Source organism: Seriola aureovittata, chromosome 9, assembly GCF_021018895.1.
Source record: "Seriola aureovittata isolate HTS-2021-v1 ecotype China chromosome 9, ASM2101889v1, whole genome shotgun sequence".
Taxonomy (NCBI): Eukaryota; Metazoa; Chordata; class Actinopteri; order Carangiformes; family Carangidae; genus Seriola; species Seriola aureovittata.
In genome coordinates this window covers 19853565-19873087 of record NC_079372.1, presented here as the reverse complement: position 1 = coordinate 19873087, position 19523 = coordinate 19853565, and the positions used below count along the sequence as shown (strand labels likewise).

At 39.8% G+C, this 19523-nt stretch overlaps 1 protein-coding gene across 6 annotated transcripts; it reads right to left on the bottom strand.

Annotated features, from left to right (window-relative positions):
- Positions 1-85: 85 nt before the first annotated feature.
- On the bottom strand, positions 86-18688 carry atp13a2 (ATPase cation transporting 13A2). 6 transcript variants are annotated; one of them, XM_056384895.1, is made up of 29 exons: positions 18556-18688; positions 13772-13848; positions 13186-13353; positions 11903-11961; positions 11733-11799; positions 11548-11627; positions 11238-11315; positions 11079-11148; positions 10687-10821; positions 10516-10582; positions 8353-8484; positions 7825-7986; positions 7508-7618; positions 7358-7404; positions 7053-7241; positions 6760-6966; positions 6321-6431; positions 5762-5918; positions 5514-5625; positions 5274-5398; positions 4977-5158; positions 4434-4526; positions 4201-4280; positions 3871-4023; positions 3636-3732; positions 2368-2591; positions 2043-2194; positions 1740-1912; positions 86-360 (listed from the first exon to the last, which is right to left on the bottom strand). In XM_056384895.1, exons 1-29 carry the CDS (start codon positions 18566-18568, stop codon positions 193-195), a joined length of 3489 nt encoding a protein of 1162 aa, XP_056240870.1. In that variant the 5' UTR covers positions 18569-18688; the 3' UTR covers positions 86-192. The 6 variants fall into 6 exon arrangements, with proteins under 6 accessions (XP_056240870.1, XP_056240872.1, XP_056240873.1 ...); XM_056384897.1 differs by lacking the exon at positions 18556-18688 and adding an exon at positions 16806-16953; XM_056384898.1 differs by lacking the exon at positions 18556-18688 and adding an exon at positions 16356-16375.
- Positions 18689-19523: the final 835 nt, after the last annotated feature.

The window sequence follows — 19523 nt, the reverse complement described above, 5'->3', positions numbered from 1 at the left end:
TTTTCCTGTTGTCATGCCTGCTCATTATTATTTGGCTGAAACTTGTGTTAATAACCATATCATGACAGAAAGAGACACACTGTAGTTTACATAAAAATAGTTTTTATTAACACAGGTAAACGTGGTTTTGTTAGTGGAGTTGTGTATTGTCTCTGTTCACTTTCAAGTGTCCAACAGAGGGGAGGGCAGATGCTAGGATAAGCAGATGACTCTGTGATCTGAGGGGGACAGGGTCTGATTGAGTGGCGGCCATGACGGAGAGTCAGACAGAAGGACGTGGAGACGTTTGTACTGTTTCTTGGACAGACGTCTCCCACGCAGCAACCGAAGACAGTTCAGGATGCCCAGGTCTATCAGCAGCTGGAGAACAAAGACAAACAGCAGCTGTACGGTTAACAAGGGATTTTACCACAGTTAGTGTCCATTGAGTGTTTATCTGTGAATGATGCGGATGGACAATAGGCTTTTTTTTCATAGAAAAAGCATGTGTTTTTAAAAACACTTAACGAAGGCTCTGCTGTGTTCAAGTGTCAGACAGTGAGCCACCGTGTACAATACCAGGCATAAAAACATATATAATAATATATGTTTTATGAGACCCAACAGTCCATATTTTGCATTTAAAGTTGTACGACAGAGTATTTGGGCCACATTGAGGGAAAAAAGTCGTAATATTACGAGAATTAAAAATGTGAAATAACAGAATAGACTCAGTTTCTTGCAATCTTTTCAATTTCAATGTCCTGATGTTGCTGCTGATGATGAGCCAAAAGATGAAGTATCTCCTTATTTGTGAAACCTCTGCTAAAGTAAAACTTCACAGGATGCTCCACGTTCCTCATTTTAAAGCTTCTGATATTTCCCCTCTAAAACAACACAGAATCTAAAATTATCACTTTATTCTGATAATATTATGACTTTTTTCTTGAAATATTATTTTTTCTTCAATACTCATAAAAGTTGAGATTTCACGCTTTCAAATTTTTATTTAATTCATTTGGTTCATCTGATGCAGAGAGCAGACACTGCCCCGCCTCCATTATACATATAATAATGTGTGTGTTTTTGTACACTGGTTACTCAGAAAGGCTCTGAGGGAGAACTAATCTAACACTAACTGTGCAGAATCAGAGATGGCTGTTAACATACATGAACATTCAACAGTCACAGGCGGAGGAGGAAGAAGTGTAAGGAGGTGAAATCCTGAGCAGTGCTGGCATGAGGAAATCAGCAGTGACAACAGTGAAGACAAAGGCCGCCTACTGCACTTGTTTGAATGTGATTGGATGTTACTAGTCAGCTGGTAGCTGAACAGATGCTGCATAAATACTGCAGTGAGCACTGACGACACAGATGATGCTGATCGCCTGAAATTAGTGAAATATACAGAATCTGTGTGTTTGGAATAAACAAGAAGTTACTATGGATAGTTTTTCAGCCATGAAAACTTGTCACTATTTAATTATGTTGAAACTGACATGAACTAAATGTCAGATCCATCTTTTTCTTGATGAAGGAGAATATTACAAACTTTTTATATCCTTCTCTACAGCCTGTAGAAAGTCTTCAAAGACAGATTTACTGATCAGCATCATGGAGAATATCCCTAGATCAGTTCAATCCAAAAGACAGCTGGCGTCTCATATGGTTGCCATAGGAGCTAATGACCGAGCCAGTCATGTAAATGTGATTATAATTTGTCATGAGAGGGAATATTAAAGCCTCATATCCACACTCACCTCCACAACAAAACAAACGAGGAAGTTGAGAGCGGCCACAGCGACGAGCAGCATTTTGTAACTCATATCAGAGATGTCGTAAAGTTGAAGTATCCTGCAAACGGCAGGCCCGGGATACAACACCAGCCAAGTCATCAGAGAGAAGAGGATGACCAGTAGACAGAGGAAAATCACTGGAAATATAAGAGAAAAAAAAAAAAAAAAAAAAAATCACTTCTGAGCTCAAGGTCCTAAATCCATAATATTTTAGCCAACGATTGGTGTAAATGTCTCACCCTTCCAGCCCCAAAACCATCATCTTACCATTGTAATAGAGAGGTTTCTTGTGAGGGTAGCCCTTTGTGACCACCACAGCCATGATAATGTACTGGAAACCTGACAAGGAAAACACACTGGTGTCCTCCATGTTGGGCAGATTGGCCGTTCCAAACACTGTTGAATTGAGTGGAATATACCTGAAGCAATAAATAATACAGGAGAAGAAGTTATTAAAGTGTGTGTATATTAAAGTGCAGATAGAATGGTGGTCTTCTCCTGAATCTCAGACATTGGATTTTGTTTAGTGAATTACAAAAGGATATTCTGGTGGGAAAGAAAAGCTCGACAGCTGTGTCTCCTTCTTACTGACCAGTCCTGTGAGGTGGTGATTAAGAGCGCAGCCAGCTGGCCCAGGAAGATCATGCAGGTGTGGATGAAGAGGCTGCCGAGGACAGGCAGGGCCAGCAGACTGGCTGGGGGTCGACTGGGATGCAGGTGGTCACTGGGGCCTCCTTTTCCCATCACCACAGCCAGCAGCGTCACTAGAGCAATGTCACTGAACAGGAACTGCATGTCTGCCACGCCCGTCTTCACCTGGTTACACACAACAACAGGTCACATTCCAGTGTGAGATCTTAAAGAAATAAAGGTGAAGGAAGAAACTGTTGTCTTGAGATCAAAGTTGCAAACTTGTACTGAATTGCTCCTCTGAATATATAATTATTCTTATATTTATTATAGGTATACTTATTAAATTTATTGCAATTATTCTAGTTTATTTGCATGTCCCCTTCCTCTTAAGAAAGCAGGCTAAATAACTGCTACCAAATTGAGCCAGTTAGCTCCTGTTAGCTCGAGCAACAACAGTGTCAAAGTAAATCTGAACTATCTGCTGCTGCTGTAAATAAACACTGTACACAGACACAGAAAATACCCTCTCCTTTAATTTATTTAGCTTAATCAGGCTACACATGCTACCTACCTAGCTGGCTAGGTTTGGTTGTGAGTTTGGATTATTACACACCATCAATGTGAGGAGACAGTGAATTAACCAGAGAAGGTTAGCTGCTGCTGCTAACCATGTTTCGATGTTAAGACATTGCTCAGAGAAAAAAAACACACACACACAACAACACTGAATTTCTCTGTGGTAGCTCAAGCTAATAGAAGCTAGCTAACACTGCTAACAAGGACGCTCCTCTTTGATGCTGAACCAAGCTAGTTCGCTGGCTAGCCAGGTAGCTAACAGGAGCTTACTATCTAATTCTGTTAGCAGTGTATGTGATTGGTTGAAAGGTGAAAACACAAATAAAATGTGTCACAATGAAAAGTAACTTTTTATGAATAAAAACAAAGTTTTGAAAAAGGGTATTTTGAAATAAAAATGTCAACAATGAAATAAAATAAAACATTTAATAATTGATTGAGTTATAATAATTTATTCAATAATTTCACAAATTGTTCATTTATATATTTTACACAATTTATTCATATGATTATTTATTTCATAATGTCTTTTTATTCATCTAATACTCATCACTTTGGGGCTTAATATAAGATCTTGTCTAAAAGTCGACTGGACAGAAATACAAATGAAACGTAGCTACTTTGAGGGTGATGAGCTCCACTGATACTCACTGTGTAGAGGATGAGGACAGAGCAGAACTGGATGAGGCTGTACAGAGCCATGTATCTGAAGAGACTGAAGGAGGTGACCAGAGAACATCGGCCCTCTCTGCAGAGACAAGGAGGAAAAATGTGTCATTGTTTCTAAAACTTCAAACATTACTAGTCTGGTTGGCTTTCAAAGACATCTCCCACATTTAACATGATTCTCTAACTTCAACGATATAAATTCCTCCCACTTCCTCACTTGATAAGCAGCGGCACACAGCTGATGTCTTCAGTTTTGGACGTGAAAGGTGAAGCGACCGAAGCCTCGGCTTCAGACAGGGAGACCCCGACATCAGCAGCTCTCAGAGCCCCACAGTCATTGGCCCCATCCCCGCACATGCCCACCCGGTAGCTGCAGTAAGAGAAGAGGAGCATTAAAATTTCACTAATAGCTGGTGTCTTATTTAAAGTTTCCCCCTGATACTCAATTCTCTGTAGATGTGGTTCTCTTAGTAAATCCTTGCTGTGTTTTATTTCCTGTCTGTTATTCGTCTGTGTTCCTGTTTTTCTTCTTTGTGTCTGAACTCACTTCAGTTTCTGCAGCTCCTTCACCAGCTGGGTTTTCTGATCGGGAGTCATCCGTGCAAAGACTGTGGCTCGCATCAAAACCTGAAATGAAAGCATAACAATAAAGGCAGTTATAATGCCACTGTCTGAACCTAATTATAATGTCATTTAAATCATTGTTCCAGTTGCTAGCTGCTCAATAGTTAGCACGGTCCATTGTCACAATTCCTGTTAGGATTAGACAGCTTACATTACCTTTGGCAGATACTCGGGGAAGTAGTCACAAAGGGCAGCGAAGGACTTTCCATTAATCGCCAAGTGATAACCAAAACCACCCTGGTACAGGCCCTGAGAGCAGAGGGAGAAAAATCAATAACAGCGACCGAAATTCATCCTGACAGTATGAAAATGTCACCCATGATTGTGCTTTATGTGAGATAACTACTCAACTGTCAAATATGACACAACCAATTAGCAAAAACCTGCATGTATCAATGCGTGTATATAAGAATTAGGGTTAGCTTTTAGTGACACAGCTCATGCTGTACGAGAGATAATGGGACCAAAACTTTAGGATTGATTGGAAACTGATATGAGGTCACTGTTGTCTCTCAAGTTCAGACAATGATCCCAGTTCAGTCTGGCATAAGATGAAAGTCATCCCCCCTAGTATTTATCAGATTAGCACAACTACAGTCAACGTCTGTTCTTCCCAGATGTCTAAAAATGTCAGCATTTGATTTAACCATCCTCAGGACCAGTGAACTGTAGTGGTGCGTGTGTCTGAGCAGGACCGACCCAGGTGATGACCTCTACGGAGCTTTGGCCAGAAGCTGTCGTCCCTCCTTCTTCCAGGCTGAACCTCAGGGTGGGCATAGTCTGGGCAGTGTGGGGGGTGGCATTGACGAATATCACCTTCTCATCAGATCCCACCATCCCACAGCTTTTTGCTACATTCACTGCTGTTAAAATGTTGTCACCTGTGTGAAGGAGGACAAAACAAGATTATAATATTTGGAATAGAGGAAACTAGAGAAAATATGCAACTTTATGCCTTCGAACTGCAGTGTTATACTAATGCAAAATATCCCTTACCAGTGACCATGACGCTGCGAAGGTGTGCCATTCTCAGGATGTTAATAACCTTGGGACTCTCTGGCTTCACCAAGTTCTTCATCATCAGCAAACCCAGGAAGTGCATGTCTTTCTCCACTTCCTGTCTGTTGACAGACACACAGCTGCATGAACACACACATCTTTGTATCTTAAAAAAGAAGAGCCTGTGAAGTGTCTTTGGTGTCATGAAGAAGTCAGACATGCAGACTGGGTTCTCACCGTTCTATGGTCCTAAAGTCAGTGTTCCTGTCTATGGGTTTATAGGCAAGTGCAAGAACCCTGAGGCCTTCACTCGAGAAGCTGCGCAGTTTGCTGGGGAACTGTGACGGCACTGTAAAACAGAAAACACCCTGTTTTTTTGTTTTTTTTTAATGTAATGAAGACACAACGCAAATTCACGAATGTTTTATTCCCAGTCTGTAAAAATTCTTCAAGCTTTAGTTTTTTATTAATAATAACTTTCTGACCCGTTTCTGCTCGGCAGAGGCTAGCCACAATCTCAGGGGATCCTTTGATAAAAGCCAGAGCTGAGTGACCCCCCTGGGCCACTGTGACCACACTCATCCTCTGCAGGGCCGAGGAGAAGGGAAACCTCTGAACAATGGCCACCGCCTCGCTTGTGGACTGACATGAAAATGAAAGAGAAGAATAAGAGTTAATAACTGAAAAACTGCAGGGCAATATATATATATTTTTTATGGCTCATGAGTTTTAAGATTTTCTAGAAAACATAGCAGGGACAGTTAACAAAGCAGACATTACAGTTTACAGGTTGCACTGGATGAACTAAAGATATGTTGACTTTTCCTGCCACTTCTTCTTTCCTCAACAGAAAAAGACACAAGCACACAGGTGGCCCTGGAAATATCCTGATGTTATACTAATTGTCAAAAATATAACACTAAGGTTAAAAATCAAAGATCAATATCTGTTGAAGAGTGTTACAGGTGTTAAGCGGTTGTTCATTTTAATAGCACATAAGCCCTATTAATCAGTTTATATAGGACTGATGTCAGCGACACTCACAGTTCCTTGAGCTTCTAGCCGTTGAGTTGGAGGTCTCATAACGGCCAAAACTTTGTGGCCTCCAAACGCTGCATCCAGCACCTTCCCGTCCCCCTCCGGCTCCTGTTGGGTCTGTAAATTAGATATGATGTAAAAATACTGATTTACATCAACGTTATTAATGGCAATTGACTGTAAGATGAAATGTGACAGGAGTGGAGAATCGCCTGAAGAATGCAAAAACACTACGTGGTTCTTCCAATGTCCCAGAGGTGTAAACGAGAGGGAAATTTTATAACCACTACTATCATTTAAAGGGAAAATTTGAGAACTTTGGCTACTTTAACTAAATGAACACAGGTTTTATAACTAAGTTAGTAACATCTCAAAAAGTATTGTTTTACTCTGTCCTAGTCAAGTACTTCTTGAAGTAAATAAAACAAGCTTTATACGATCGTACCCAACCAGTGGACTCAACCATCCTGAGCTCCAGAGGGTCTCCGAGGGGCTGACCTTGCAGCAGCGTCACAGTGTGACAGCAAGCCAGGCCTGAGAGCATGGGCCCTGGGGGCAAAAGTCTGGGCTCTGGGACCAACTCTGAGAACCCAGCAGGTGACCCCTCCATCACTCCCCACACGTCCAGACCCTCCTCCGTCAGAGTTCCTGTCTGGTAAAACAAAATGAAGCGTCAATGATAATTTCAGTAAAGTGGCCAAGACTGTTCTCCACATACGCGGCAAACTTCATCCTCACCTTGTCGAAGCAGAAGAGTGACACCTTGCCGCAGATGTTGATGCGTGGGGGACTGATGCAGAAGACGCCCTGTTTCTTGAGCCTGCGCTGGGCGTAGATGGTGCCCGTGGTGATGGCAGCAGGAAGGGCAGGAGGCACTGCAATGGTCACAATATCCAGACTCCTGATCACTAACTCCTCCCATGTCGCCTGGACACACATCCAGTCACAAGTCAGTCATTATCATTTCATCTGTTGTTTATATCCAGTAAAAAAATCAATAAAATCTGACAGGCCACAAAATACTTCAGTACACTATAGCTTACATTGGATCTGTAGAGGATCACGAAGCTGTAAATGGTGCCAAGACAAGCTGAAACAGAGAAGGACAATATTGGATATACAGTATCACATTTCATTACAGATAACTCAAGTTTTTCATACACTCTTGAAACAACATGAGTTAATGCTCTTACCAACAAAACCCAGGACGAGCAGGAACTTGATAGCGTCTTGGTAGAAGCGGAAGTTGATTGGCTGAGGATACAAAATGGAGCTGACCAGGTTTCCTTTGGCTGTGAAAAACCCTGAGGATAAGAAATAAGACAGAGAATTGGTTTGGTCTGTTTACATGAAGTGTTACTATCTTGGAGGTCTAACAAACATGTTGAAAGTGTTTCCTTCATCATAAAAATCACACTTGCACAATGGTCACCAAATAAGATCTGGTTTCACGGTCAACTGACATGTCAACGAAATGTTACTGCCTCAGATCATCAGTGTTTCTACTCACCAGTGCTTGTGACCACGGCGACAGCACCCCCACCTCCCGGACCTCCACCTTTGGCCTGAATGAGCTGGGTACCACAGAAGAGGGTGTGTCTACGCTCAGTCTCTGAGCTGTACTTGCCCTCACCGGCCGGCAGTGGGGTTTTCAGCACAGGGACACTTTCACCTGGACACAGGAATGATTAAAACCAGTTGATACACTAATACACCAACCAGGTTTTTATTGGCCATGTTTCCTGTATTTTTTGTTTTTACTGGTCAACAGTGTTGGAGCTTTCTAAATTAAATCCCAACGACAAAGTCAAAACTGCAGCAACACATAAACAAAGTGAAAGACTACCAGGTTAAACTAGTTTACAGACAGATTTTCTTCTCAAGAAAAGAAGTTACTCTGTGATTCTCTGAAAAAGTTTATGGATGTAGAGGTCATGGCATTTCATCAACACAAAGGGGATATAATAATAATATAATAATCCAACAGAAGAAGTTATAAAACAGGTTCTGCCTGTTGGTGTTCAGGTTTGATGATCACCTGTGAGCATGCTCTCGTTCACCAGACACTCCCCAGCCAGCAGGGCAGCATCACAGGGCAGCAGCAGACCTTCCTGGGGGATGATCACACAGTCGCCGGGGACCAGATCCACTGAGCTCACACACTCCTCGGCTGACAAAACACATAGAGCTCTGGGTTTAATGCAGAATAAGTGCACTGAAGCAGTCTGGCTTTACTTGGCCCAATGAAACAAAATCACTTCCTGATTTATTTCCTTGCTACATTAGCTCGAGAGTTAGGAGAGACATGTAAGAAAATCACCTTCAGCAACAAAAGCTACAAATAAAAACTTTTTTTTTTTAAAGCAAATTCTTCTTAAAGTAAACGATTCATTTTTCAAGTTACCAAAACAAAATCTTATTTGCCAGTTGGTTGCTGTCATGACCACACATTCTTCTATACATACACAGTAACTGAATGTTTCTCCAAACAAACGGTGTGGCAGAGGGACAATTAATGTTCTCATAGCTGCTGGAGGATGTAGCTACAGTAAGCGGTTGGGCAGAACACACAAATAGCTCAGTTGGGTTTTGCCTCGAGGGAGGAACTGTCACAGCTTAAAGCTGCTCTGTGGAGTTTTTCGTCAACAAAGCTTCTGTTTACTTTCAGCGTTGTCGACCAAAACGCACGAAATGGAACATTCCACAATAAATATTTGCAAAGCTGATTTTGTGAAAGTTTTCGAACCCCGCTTTGTTTACACCTTTGTTTACTTGCCTGCTGCCCTTTTTTTTTGTAACAACTGTAATCAAACAAAACGGGGACCACCTTGTAACGACACTGACCCGTAGCTGTGATCGCAAACTCCAAATGGCACCTCAATGACAAGAACTGCAGTTTTGATATGTAAAGAAAGTTGCACAAATAACTTTGGGCACTACTACTGACCCACGGTCGTGTTTTTTCCCCCATGTCTTAGCCCATTTTAAAAGGGTGCTACTAACTCCAATGCTGCTACGGAGGACAAAGGTTGTAATATACACTCAGTTGCCAGTTTATTAGGTACACCTCTCTAAAACTAATTCAGTCTAATACTGCAACAAATGCTTGCACTGGTTGTGTTTTTTGTTGTGTACATGTGTTTTTTAATGTTTACTCTATGTGCCCTTTAAATTGCCCCCTGGGGTGAAATAAAGTTTATTGAATTGAAATCCTACATTCATGAAGGATATGATGTTCAGCTTTTGTTGAAACAGTTGTTGATTCAACTGTATGATTATTTTGGGGGATACAGTTTGTGCTGCTGTTGAATTTTATTGCGTTATCATGTCTCCTGGAGGTGTCGTGGGACCAACTAGACGAAACACTGGTGAAAGGAGGTTCCCACCTGATGACCCCAAAGACATGTTAGTTATCACTGCTCATTAGTCTGTATAGCTAAATTAATAGTTATCATAGGACATGTTAAGCTTGGGGAGCTATTCACTGAGTCTGGTCCATTTTCTGTAGCACAAGCTTCTTGTGTTTATCTTAAATTCAAGCGTATCTAATACTGTAAACTGGCAACTCAGTGTTGAATCCCAGAGGTAACTCTGATTGATCGAGTTCTACTTCAGTCAATTTTTGATTTTCAGTCCTGAGGAATGAGGAATAATGTTGCTGGTTCAAGAGAGGCACCTACTTATGAAGAATATATGCCAACTCTTATTGTCTGCCATTTAAAACACTTGGGTACAGTCTCAGTTAACAAATCAAAACCATCTTTTACTGTCTCTGACCACTCTGAATAATGGTTATTTACCACTATATAAAACTATGGCTATGAATCACCTTGCCTTGTTCCTTTAGCAGACTAAAACCTCCTGTGCCAAAAGTCATTGGCTCTCAATTACATTACTACAGGACTCATGTTAAGGTGAAGTTAACAAAATTACAGCAAAGCCCCTTTTCCACTGGCCATAAAAACCTGCTAAGACCCGTTAACATCTGGCTTTTGTCAACAATGGAAAATGGTACAATCGTGATTCACATCCGGGTCAAATGACTCTGCAGTAGACGCGGGTATTTATCGGCTCTGGCGCCAATCATCATTGATGTAAACACAAGACCAGGTGAACAAACTAATGTCAAGCAAATAACATGAATCGTTTTTCTGAAACAGGAATTCCACAATGGAAGAGGAATAAATTAGCAAAAACTCACCTCCTGAGTTTCTGCGTATCATAACATTTGTGACCAACCGGGCCATGTTGTGAAGAGTGATGCTTTGCTGTGGAGTGAGGTCAAAAAAGTTTCAAATACTGTCATTAGCATCAACATCCAGAGTTACACATGTAATAAATAGTCAGATTAAGTATTCCACTACAGGCTCACCTTGCGTGTCTCATACAGAGAGATGCTGATAGAGAAAATGGAGATAAACAAAATGCACAGGGCGTACAAATAATAATTATCAATCATCCACAGGGTGATACTGAAGAACTGGAACACATAGAATGGGTTGAGGACCTACAGAAGCAGAGAGAGAGAGAGAGAGAGAGAGAGAGAGAGAGAGAGAGAGAGAGAGAGAGAGAGAGAGAGAGAGAGAGAGAGAGAGAGAGAGAGAGAGAGAGAGAGAGAGAGAGAGAGAGAGAGAGAGAGACAAAAGGAGAGGAGCCGGCTCAATTTCATACTTCACCTGGATTTTGAATAAAATATTACTTCAGACCAAATCATCATACAAAATTAATGTTAGTCAGTATGAAAGACTGTGATTTAAATCTCACCTCCTCAAACAGCAGTTTAATATAAGGCTTCACAGGCACGTCGATAAGGTTGGGCCCATAAATTCGTCTCCTGAAAGAATTCATGTCATGAATTACCCAGCAGTTCCCACTTAGATTAAAGAATTATCTTATTTCTCACATTCATGCATCGTTTCCCACCTCAAGCTCTGCTCCATGTGACTCAGGCCCTTTTGGAAACCATACAGGTCCTTGCAGGTCCAGTCCTCATTGAGGACACTACAGACAAAGATGGAAGTGTTCAGCATTGATGTGAAAAACAAACACAAAGTTAAACAGATGATAAAATATAAAAACAAAACTCAAGATTATTCTTTGGCTGAAGCAACAAGTGTGTAGACATATTTCAAAAGTCTATGTTTTATAGTATTTTCTAGGATTTAACTTTCTTGAAAATGGTCAACACCAAGCCTAGAAATCCTACTTGTCTCTGGTTTTCTTGTTTCAATACCTAACACGAAAGAAAGCTCCCTTCCTGTCCAGCCAGACGTAGCGCAGCCCTTCAAACAGGTAGTAGCGCAGCAGAGTTTTCTGTAACATGATAGAGGTCACTTTCAGTCGGGGAAAGAAGGTCACGCAGCACATTATTCTGCCAAAAAAAAAAAAACTGAACACAACCGCTCCCTTCTTCCTCACCTCCTCCTTGTACAGCTGAACTGTATCTCTCCACTCAGTGACCTCCAGCTCTCCCAACAACTCCACACTGAAAGGAAAAAAACAAAGTCAGCATCAGTTTGAACAGTTTTTCGGATACGTGCTAAAGATGATCCTCTCTGACAGCCAGAGGATAGAGACATGGAGCTGACCTGCCATCCTCCATCTCCTCTGTGAGGACCTCCACCACATGCTGCTGGCCAAAGGCGTCCTGAAAGCGAACGTTTTATACTTTACCACTGATGTGCAAAAATAATTCACAAAACAATTTAAATAAAGAACAAAATTACAAAATTGTAATAAAAATAATACACAAGGAAATTTTAAAACATATAAGATGACAAGATTAAAAACAGTTGCATTTTGTTTTGGGGAGATTTAACATCTAGTTTCTAAAATGTGGATAAATTATAAAACTATGAATTTTTAATGTGCTCTGTGTCTTATTCCATGTGTCTGGGGCATTGACTCCAAATGTTAGCCAATCATGTCACAGAGTTTGGTGCATACTAACTGATCTGACCAAGAGAGACCTAATATACGATGGTATTTTCATAAATTAATAGGTCCCAAAGCATGTCACGTCTTTCTGTTAGAGAGGACAAACCAACCTTCTTGTATAGGTTTGGTCGGTACAACATAAATGCATCTGTGACTGCTGGAAACTAGACATTAACCAACCAACACAGGAAGCATCTAATGTTGTGTATCAGAGGATGAGACAAAATACTGCCACAGATATGGTCCCGTTTTCCATCTGGCACTAACATCACACCATTCTGGTTGATCAGATGTGATGAGCGTGAGCTAACAGATACAAAACAAACTATAAAACTTTGGAGGTGGATGTTTGCAGATATGGAAACTGTGTAAAAGGACTATTTTAATCAGTTCCACCCAGTAGGTACACGTTAATGAAACAGATGGAAAGCAGCTTGGATAATAAATGCTGGTCATAAAACGGTGAACCAGGATGAGGTATTTGCTGCAACATTTTAAACTGAAGCTGGTAATTGCTAAGATTTTGTTCCAATGTATATAAAAGAAATTACAAGTACACTGTGTTCTCTGTGTAATTAATTTCTTCCCAGTGTGGAAAATAATCTGCAACAGCATTTCGGACATCAATGGACACTGCAATTCAGTACCTTCTTTGGAGGTTAGAGCAGTGCTCTAAACGAAGATAACATTCACCTATAATTGAACATTAAATTAAAATATAGACCAGACTGAGAGACTAACATTTCAGTGCAGGTTTTATTATAGCTGTGACCTCTCAATCTAATACTTTATCACCAGGCCACTTTCAGCCATTATGATTATTTCTCTGAAGGATAATGTGGGACAAAGTACTTGCAGGTCAGGTGCAGTTCTTGCTATGCCAAGACAAATCAGTTTCAGTGATAATAGGAATAGGAACTGTTTTTATTCTCACTCTTATTAGCAGAATATCTGCCAAAGCCAGAGGGCAGGAGCAGCAGCGGGCAAGGACACTGAGCCGCGGGCGCCAGTGAAACACGATCAGGAGGAGACCCAAGGACAGCACAGCCACCAGGCGACACAACCACACCCGCCAGCGCACCCACTTATACCCCTGAACATCCTGGTGGGGCAAAGGAGTCAGACACTCTATTCAGATTCAAACACAGGTTTGTTCTCATTGTTAAACAGAGGTTCATTTCCATTTAGCTGGTTAGCTTATCAGCACCTGAATTACATGATAAGCCACCGAAAAAAGCCAGAATGACAGAGTGGCCTTTTTGTTTTCAGCAGTGATACTTACTGTAGACCAAATTAAATAATGTTCAAAACCACTGGTTCCTCTTTGTGTGTAAATATAACAAGGCTATATCCACTTCTCTAAGTACAGGTGACAGGTGTCAAGTACTCTTGATTCTTTACTTCTATTTTCTGTATTTCTCCCAATTTGTTCTCTTTGGTCTTCTTGTCTTTATGCAATTCTTTGTTGCTACAATAAACATCATTTGTCTGTTTAGCAGAAACACTGTTGTGGTTCTTACCATGTGTGAGTCAGGACTGAGGAGGGGGTCTCGTGGACTGGGTGAGGGGAGTCCGCTCTGCGGCTCCACCACACTTCCTACAGAACAGGTTTAAGTGCTGTTAACACAACGGTTTCTCTGCTACATTTGCATTCGCTGAGCAGTGCAACACACACACACACCCTTAAAGTCAATACTAACAAAACACACATGGCAAATGCTCTGCTCTGGTCCATGTTGCAAACTGCAGTGAACTTTAAGGTGGCATGCTTCAAAAGTAACATCTTTTGTATTAATTTAGTGGTGATTGAATCTTGGTCCAAAAATTGGCTCAGTTGAGCTCATACTTCATGACCATCCTCTGCGTTATCAGACAACCATTAAACTTTACAGCACTACATTTATAGTCTGGGTCAGTATGGTTAAAGCAGTGGTTATGGATATTCAGTTGTGATGCAGTTGTAGTAATCCCTCTGCAAAAAGCCCCAGAGTAACTCTAGTAAAAAAAAAAAAAAAAAAAGAGGACACAATACAAACACAAGCAAAGGGAAGGAAAATAAGTGAGATAATGGAGATTTGCCTCAGGATCCGAGATTAAAGAGTTACCATAAACTGTAGTGAGGTCACTAACACACCTGAGTACGACAGATACACTTTGAGCTCCTGTTATAAACATTAACTTTTAAAAGGTTGCAGGAGAGTAAAACGTCCCGTTAAAAATGTACGTTTGCTTTAAACCCTTGTAAAAGTCATATATTAAAAGGAATATACAATAACCTAGGAGATAGAGAATACCGTAAGTGCTGTAAAGTAGGTTGTTTTTTTTAACCAGATGCTCGTTTCCGCCTCCATACACATGGAAAACATCGACACAAAAACCAACTTCATTCAGATTGAATTGAGCTTACCGTCGACTCTAGACCGTAAATGTAAGATAAATATATCCCAGAGATGATTAAGTTATAGAGGGTGAATTTCAGTGCTGCCGCCGGTGTGACCCAGCTTTCACTTCTACTGCTACTCTGTTTCTCTCTTTTCACCTGCCCGCGGCGCCTCGAGCGTCTGACACCTGACTACCGTAGCTGTATAACCGGATCCTGTGGCAAATCTGGGATACGAGTAGCCACCGTCGTGAAGATATATTAGACTGGTCTGTTGGTCCAGTCTTCATTGTGCTCACAGAAGAGTCTAATGAAAGTAAGACTGTTTCAGATAAGCAAAGAATGACTAATTTTAAGATAAAAAAAACATTAACCCCCAGCTAACTCAGACGAATGTTACCATGGTAACAATCAGTGACACCTGCGCTGAGTAGCACCGAACAACAAAAAACAGGAAAACATGGCTCATAATTTGAACGGACGGAGTTTTTAGAGACAACAGCTATTTTTTTTAACCATTAAAGAAAAATTATGTTTCACTCTTAAAGAAAAATTTCCTTGTAATTGATTAATTCTTCCAAAAGACAAACATTTTCTGCTGGACGCGGTTCTTCGGTGGGCCATTTTTTTATTTCGAAAAAAGTCTTAATTTACCCAGAATTCATTGCACCATAGTTCAATTTAAGACAGTCAAGAACTAAACTACTTTGCGTAACGGATGGATTCAGATGTCTATCTGAAGTCTGACTATTTTTTTTATATATAAGCCACAGTCAAAGTCTATCTTTGTGAAACCAGCCCCAGAGAGGCTAACTCTGGCCTAAGACTAATGTTACTATGGTAACAATCAATGACACCTGCACAAAAAAACATGAAAACATGGCTCATATATGTGGATTGCTAACATTGTTATTGAGAGAGCAATGAGAGGGGAAAGAGTTTTTAGAGGCTGCAGCCATTTTATTCCAAATCAGATTTTTACTGTTACAATCTTTCATGAATTTTCCAAGTAAAACATCCTTGTAACTGTAGAATTCTTCCAAAAGAAAAACATTTTCTACTGGAACCTGAGTGGTTGGATGCTGCTCCTTGGTCGGCCATTTTGTTTTATTTTGGAAAAAAAAACCTAACTTAATTTACCCAGAATTCATTGTACCATAGTCAGGTTTAAGATAGTCAAGAATGTAGCTGCTTTGTGCAATGGATGCATTTAGCTACTATTTGTTATATCTAAACCACAGTCTAAGTCTGTCTTTGCTAACTCAGGCCTAAGGCTAATGTTACCATGGTGAAAATCAATGACACGTGCGCTTATACGGATTGCTAACATTGTTACGGAGAGAACAGAGTTTTTCGAGACCACAGCCATTTTTTTCCAGATCAGATTTTCTACCCTTTTACCCTTATAAAAGATTTATAAATGGTTCATAATTAGGTTATTAATTTAGTTGTACACTTTTTAAATCATAAATAACCAATTATAAACAAGTTTTCATACATTGATACAGGCTCATTATTTGGCAAGATCAAGTTAATGTTTACTACTCATTAATCTTACTGATGAGTTACTACTATTTATTATATTATACTATTTCGATATTTGATAGTTTTACTCTCCTCTAACACAAACAGCATTATCATTAAATAATTAGTTAACCATCATGTTATCATTAAGGTAATGTTTTCCTTATGATAAGAGGTTTGTAAAGGAAGCCATAACTTACTATATGTTCATGTATTTATCTCTGTCCTTTGGCTCATAACCTACTTGTAGTTCTTGTACTGTAGCGTCACGCAGCTCCATGCATAGCACAATTTGCTACACTCTACACAAGAAACAAAACAACCGAGTCATCTGTTTTGTCACTATGCACATGATTGTAATGGAATCATGGGAAAGTCCATTGAGGCTGGGTTACTCTGCCAAATCACATGCTTGCCCTGTTCTAACTAGGCCAATCCCTAACAAAAGTAGACTAAAAAGTTTCAAGTCTGCATCACACTCCATTGGTTTTTGAGTTTAAAGTCTATTTGCCAGTTTGCTGTGTGGCAGACTATTTGGAATTGCATGTTTATTTGACTGTAAGCTACCCCATAGCAGCCAGTATTTCCTTATAGTGTCTACAATGGTATTGAATTTCAGCTGGTTTCAAGTAACCAATTCATTCACATACCTCACTTAAATAGACTGTCTCAACTCCCACAGCAATTCCAGATATCTGAAAGTCATCATTATGTTTCCCTTGTCCGAAGCATCAATCAATGACTGTTCAAATCTGCTTCCAACAAGTCAGAAGTGAATATTATGGCCCTAAAATAACTTTATAAATCTTGCTCCATCCAGTGAACTGTGATCAACCTTAAGAAAATCTACACTGTCAGTTCATCTTCAATCAGAACATTACACTGAGCAAACTCTCTGCATTGTCAAGAAAAGGGAAGTGAGAACACACAGATGAGTAGGCAGACACAAGACAGTCATCTGAGCTGAGGGTGCAAAAAACTAAACAAAAAAAACTTGCAGTGCATAGCAGCATTAGCAACATGAAGTAGTGGCAGCAGTAGCATATATTAACTGGAGCCCAACTGATACTGGATTTTTTGGAGGGCAATGTTTAGATATGGGAGTTTAAAGCTGCTGTAATCAATATTTCTATTTAATAATGTGTCACATGACTGTGTGTCTAATGTGAAAGGGGTCACTCGTAGTGAAGAACCCAATGAGAATTATCACCAGATTCTGCAGTTTCCTTCAGCTCCTTGGAGCATTTTGGTGTCTCTGTGTGCTCTGATCAGCATCATTTCCAGCAGCTGTTCTCAGTGAAAAACACTAATAAACCCACTGTGTAACAACTGGCTGGTGAACACTGTGGTGGACTTAAATCAATTACTACAACTTTAAACATGCAACATAAACATTTTTGACTAAAATGCATCACTTTTTTTTTTTTTTTTTAATACTTTTGAAGTTATGTACTTGGCCGGAAATTCACCCATTTTCTTTGCACACAAATTATGTAATGTAATACAATGAGGACAGTGTCTCATGTTTGCCATTTCTGTTTTGCAGTTTCCTGTTACTTATCAGCCAACACAGACCTCAATGCTGACATAGCTGGAGTAAGATAATAAGGATTTATCGCTCATGCTCTAACAAAGACACTTGTAATTTTGTGCCAGTGCTAGCTTTAATATCAGTAGTGGTAGCAGCAGCAATGATAGCAGCAGTAGTTGCTGTAGTAGTGTTTGTATTAGTAGTAGTAGGGCAACAGTGAGGTTTGTGGATTGTTTGTGAAAAGAAATGGTAAATTAACCACTTCTATTGTAATAGGGAGGAAGAAGAGAAGGTTATCACACTGTAAGCTGTACAAATAGAACCAAAAGATGAGAACCTGCTTTACTTTTTCTGTAAATAAGGCAAAACGACCCTTTAAACTCACATACAATATATATGTGGTCTCAGACCAGGTTAATATTACAGTTCATGTAAATACTTTCTGTCTTTTAAAAAGCCAATGCAATACTGTAGAAGGATAAATGCTACACAAAAGGGATATTTCTCAAACTGCAACCAAAAAGTTGTTCTTAAAAATGGCTTTCAATTAAGATATAAAGCATCAATAAATGGTCTAAAGCCATTAGATGAAACTTATTAGCACTTAAGCATAAACAGAAATATGTTTCACTGCAATAATGGAAATGTGTAGGATTTTTATACAACTATATAACTATATGGACATCATATACAGAGGGGTCCAGACTGAGTTGTCAGCACAAACCCTGCAGTCAGTCCACCCTTGTCAGCACAGAGGAGCCTGTCGCCACTTGCTGGTTTTAGCTAACAGCTAGCAAACATTTCTGTGTAGCGTTAACGTTATACTGTCTGGTGGGAAGGACTCATTAATAGAATGTAAACACACTCACCACGCCTGTCCATCCTCTGGTTACGATGACAGTCTCCACATTGCTAAATAACGGGCTGTCTTTTTAAGACTGAGCTTGTTTGAAACATGCAGCTGCCCCAGCTACAAACTACAGCTTTCTACGGGAAGTCGCGCTGTCCAAAACAGTCACAATCGCTTATGCGTGGAAAGAGCGTCACGCTGAAATCGGTGTGTTTACTGAGGGAACGTACTAATTACAAAAACTGCTCACATCCTTCATATTGAAGCTCATTATTTCTAATTAACAACATATTTTATAATTACATTTTGTTCTGATAAATTATTCAAAATGTATTATAAGTTTGATAAACAATTTCTATTTATATAGTTTGAGGCTTTTTCTATTTAAATCTTACACACTTCCTCGAGGGCAGTGAAAATTCACAGAAACATCTTTTGGTTTCTGGGCCACCACTTGTAAAGTGCTAATACGTTTCAGTTAATGACTATAGACTATTTATTAATGTTTTATATTTTTATTAAAAGACGTTTTTGAGAACAATTTTTTGAGGAAAAATCCCTCTGGCTCGTTTTTATCCTCCAGCACTGCACTGGCTTTTTAAAAGAGATAAATTATTTACATGAACTGTAATATTAACCAGGTTACTGTAGAGCCCCTGCTTATATGCAGCTGGTCAATAATTTCTACTCAAAACACTAAGTTAGTAATAAATATTCATGGATAAGAAATTAGGTTTCTTGGTCAAATTCTATCTTTGGTCCAGAGATTTCTCCTAATTACTAAATCCACATATCATGTAAGTAATAAACTCATGTTTCGCTGAAATTTCAAAATGCTGTGAAAATGGCACAGGTTCTACATCTTCTCTTTGGGCTTTTACTGAATATATTGTGTTTATGACAACATATGCACGTTTATTGTCATAATAACATTTAAAAATGATCATCTTCACGTTTGAGATATGATGTTGTTATATCACATTTATA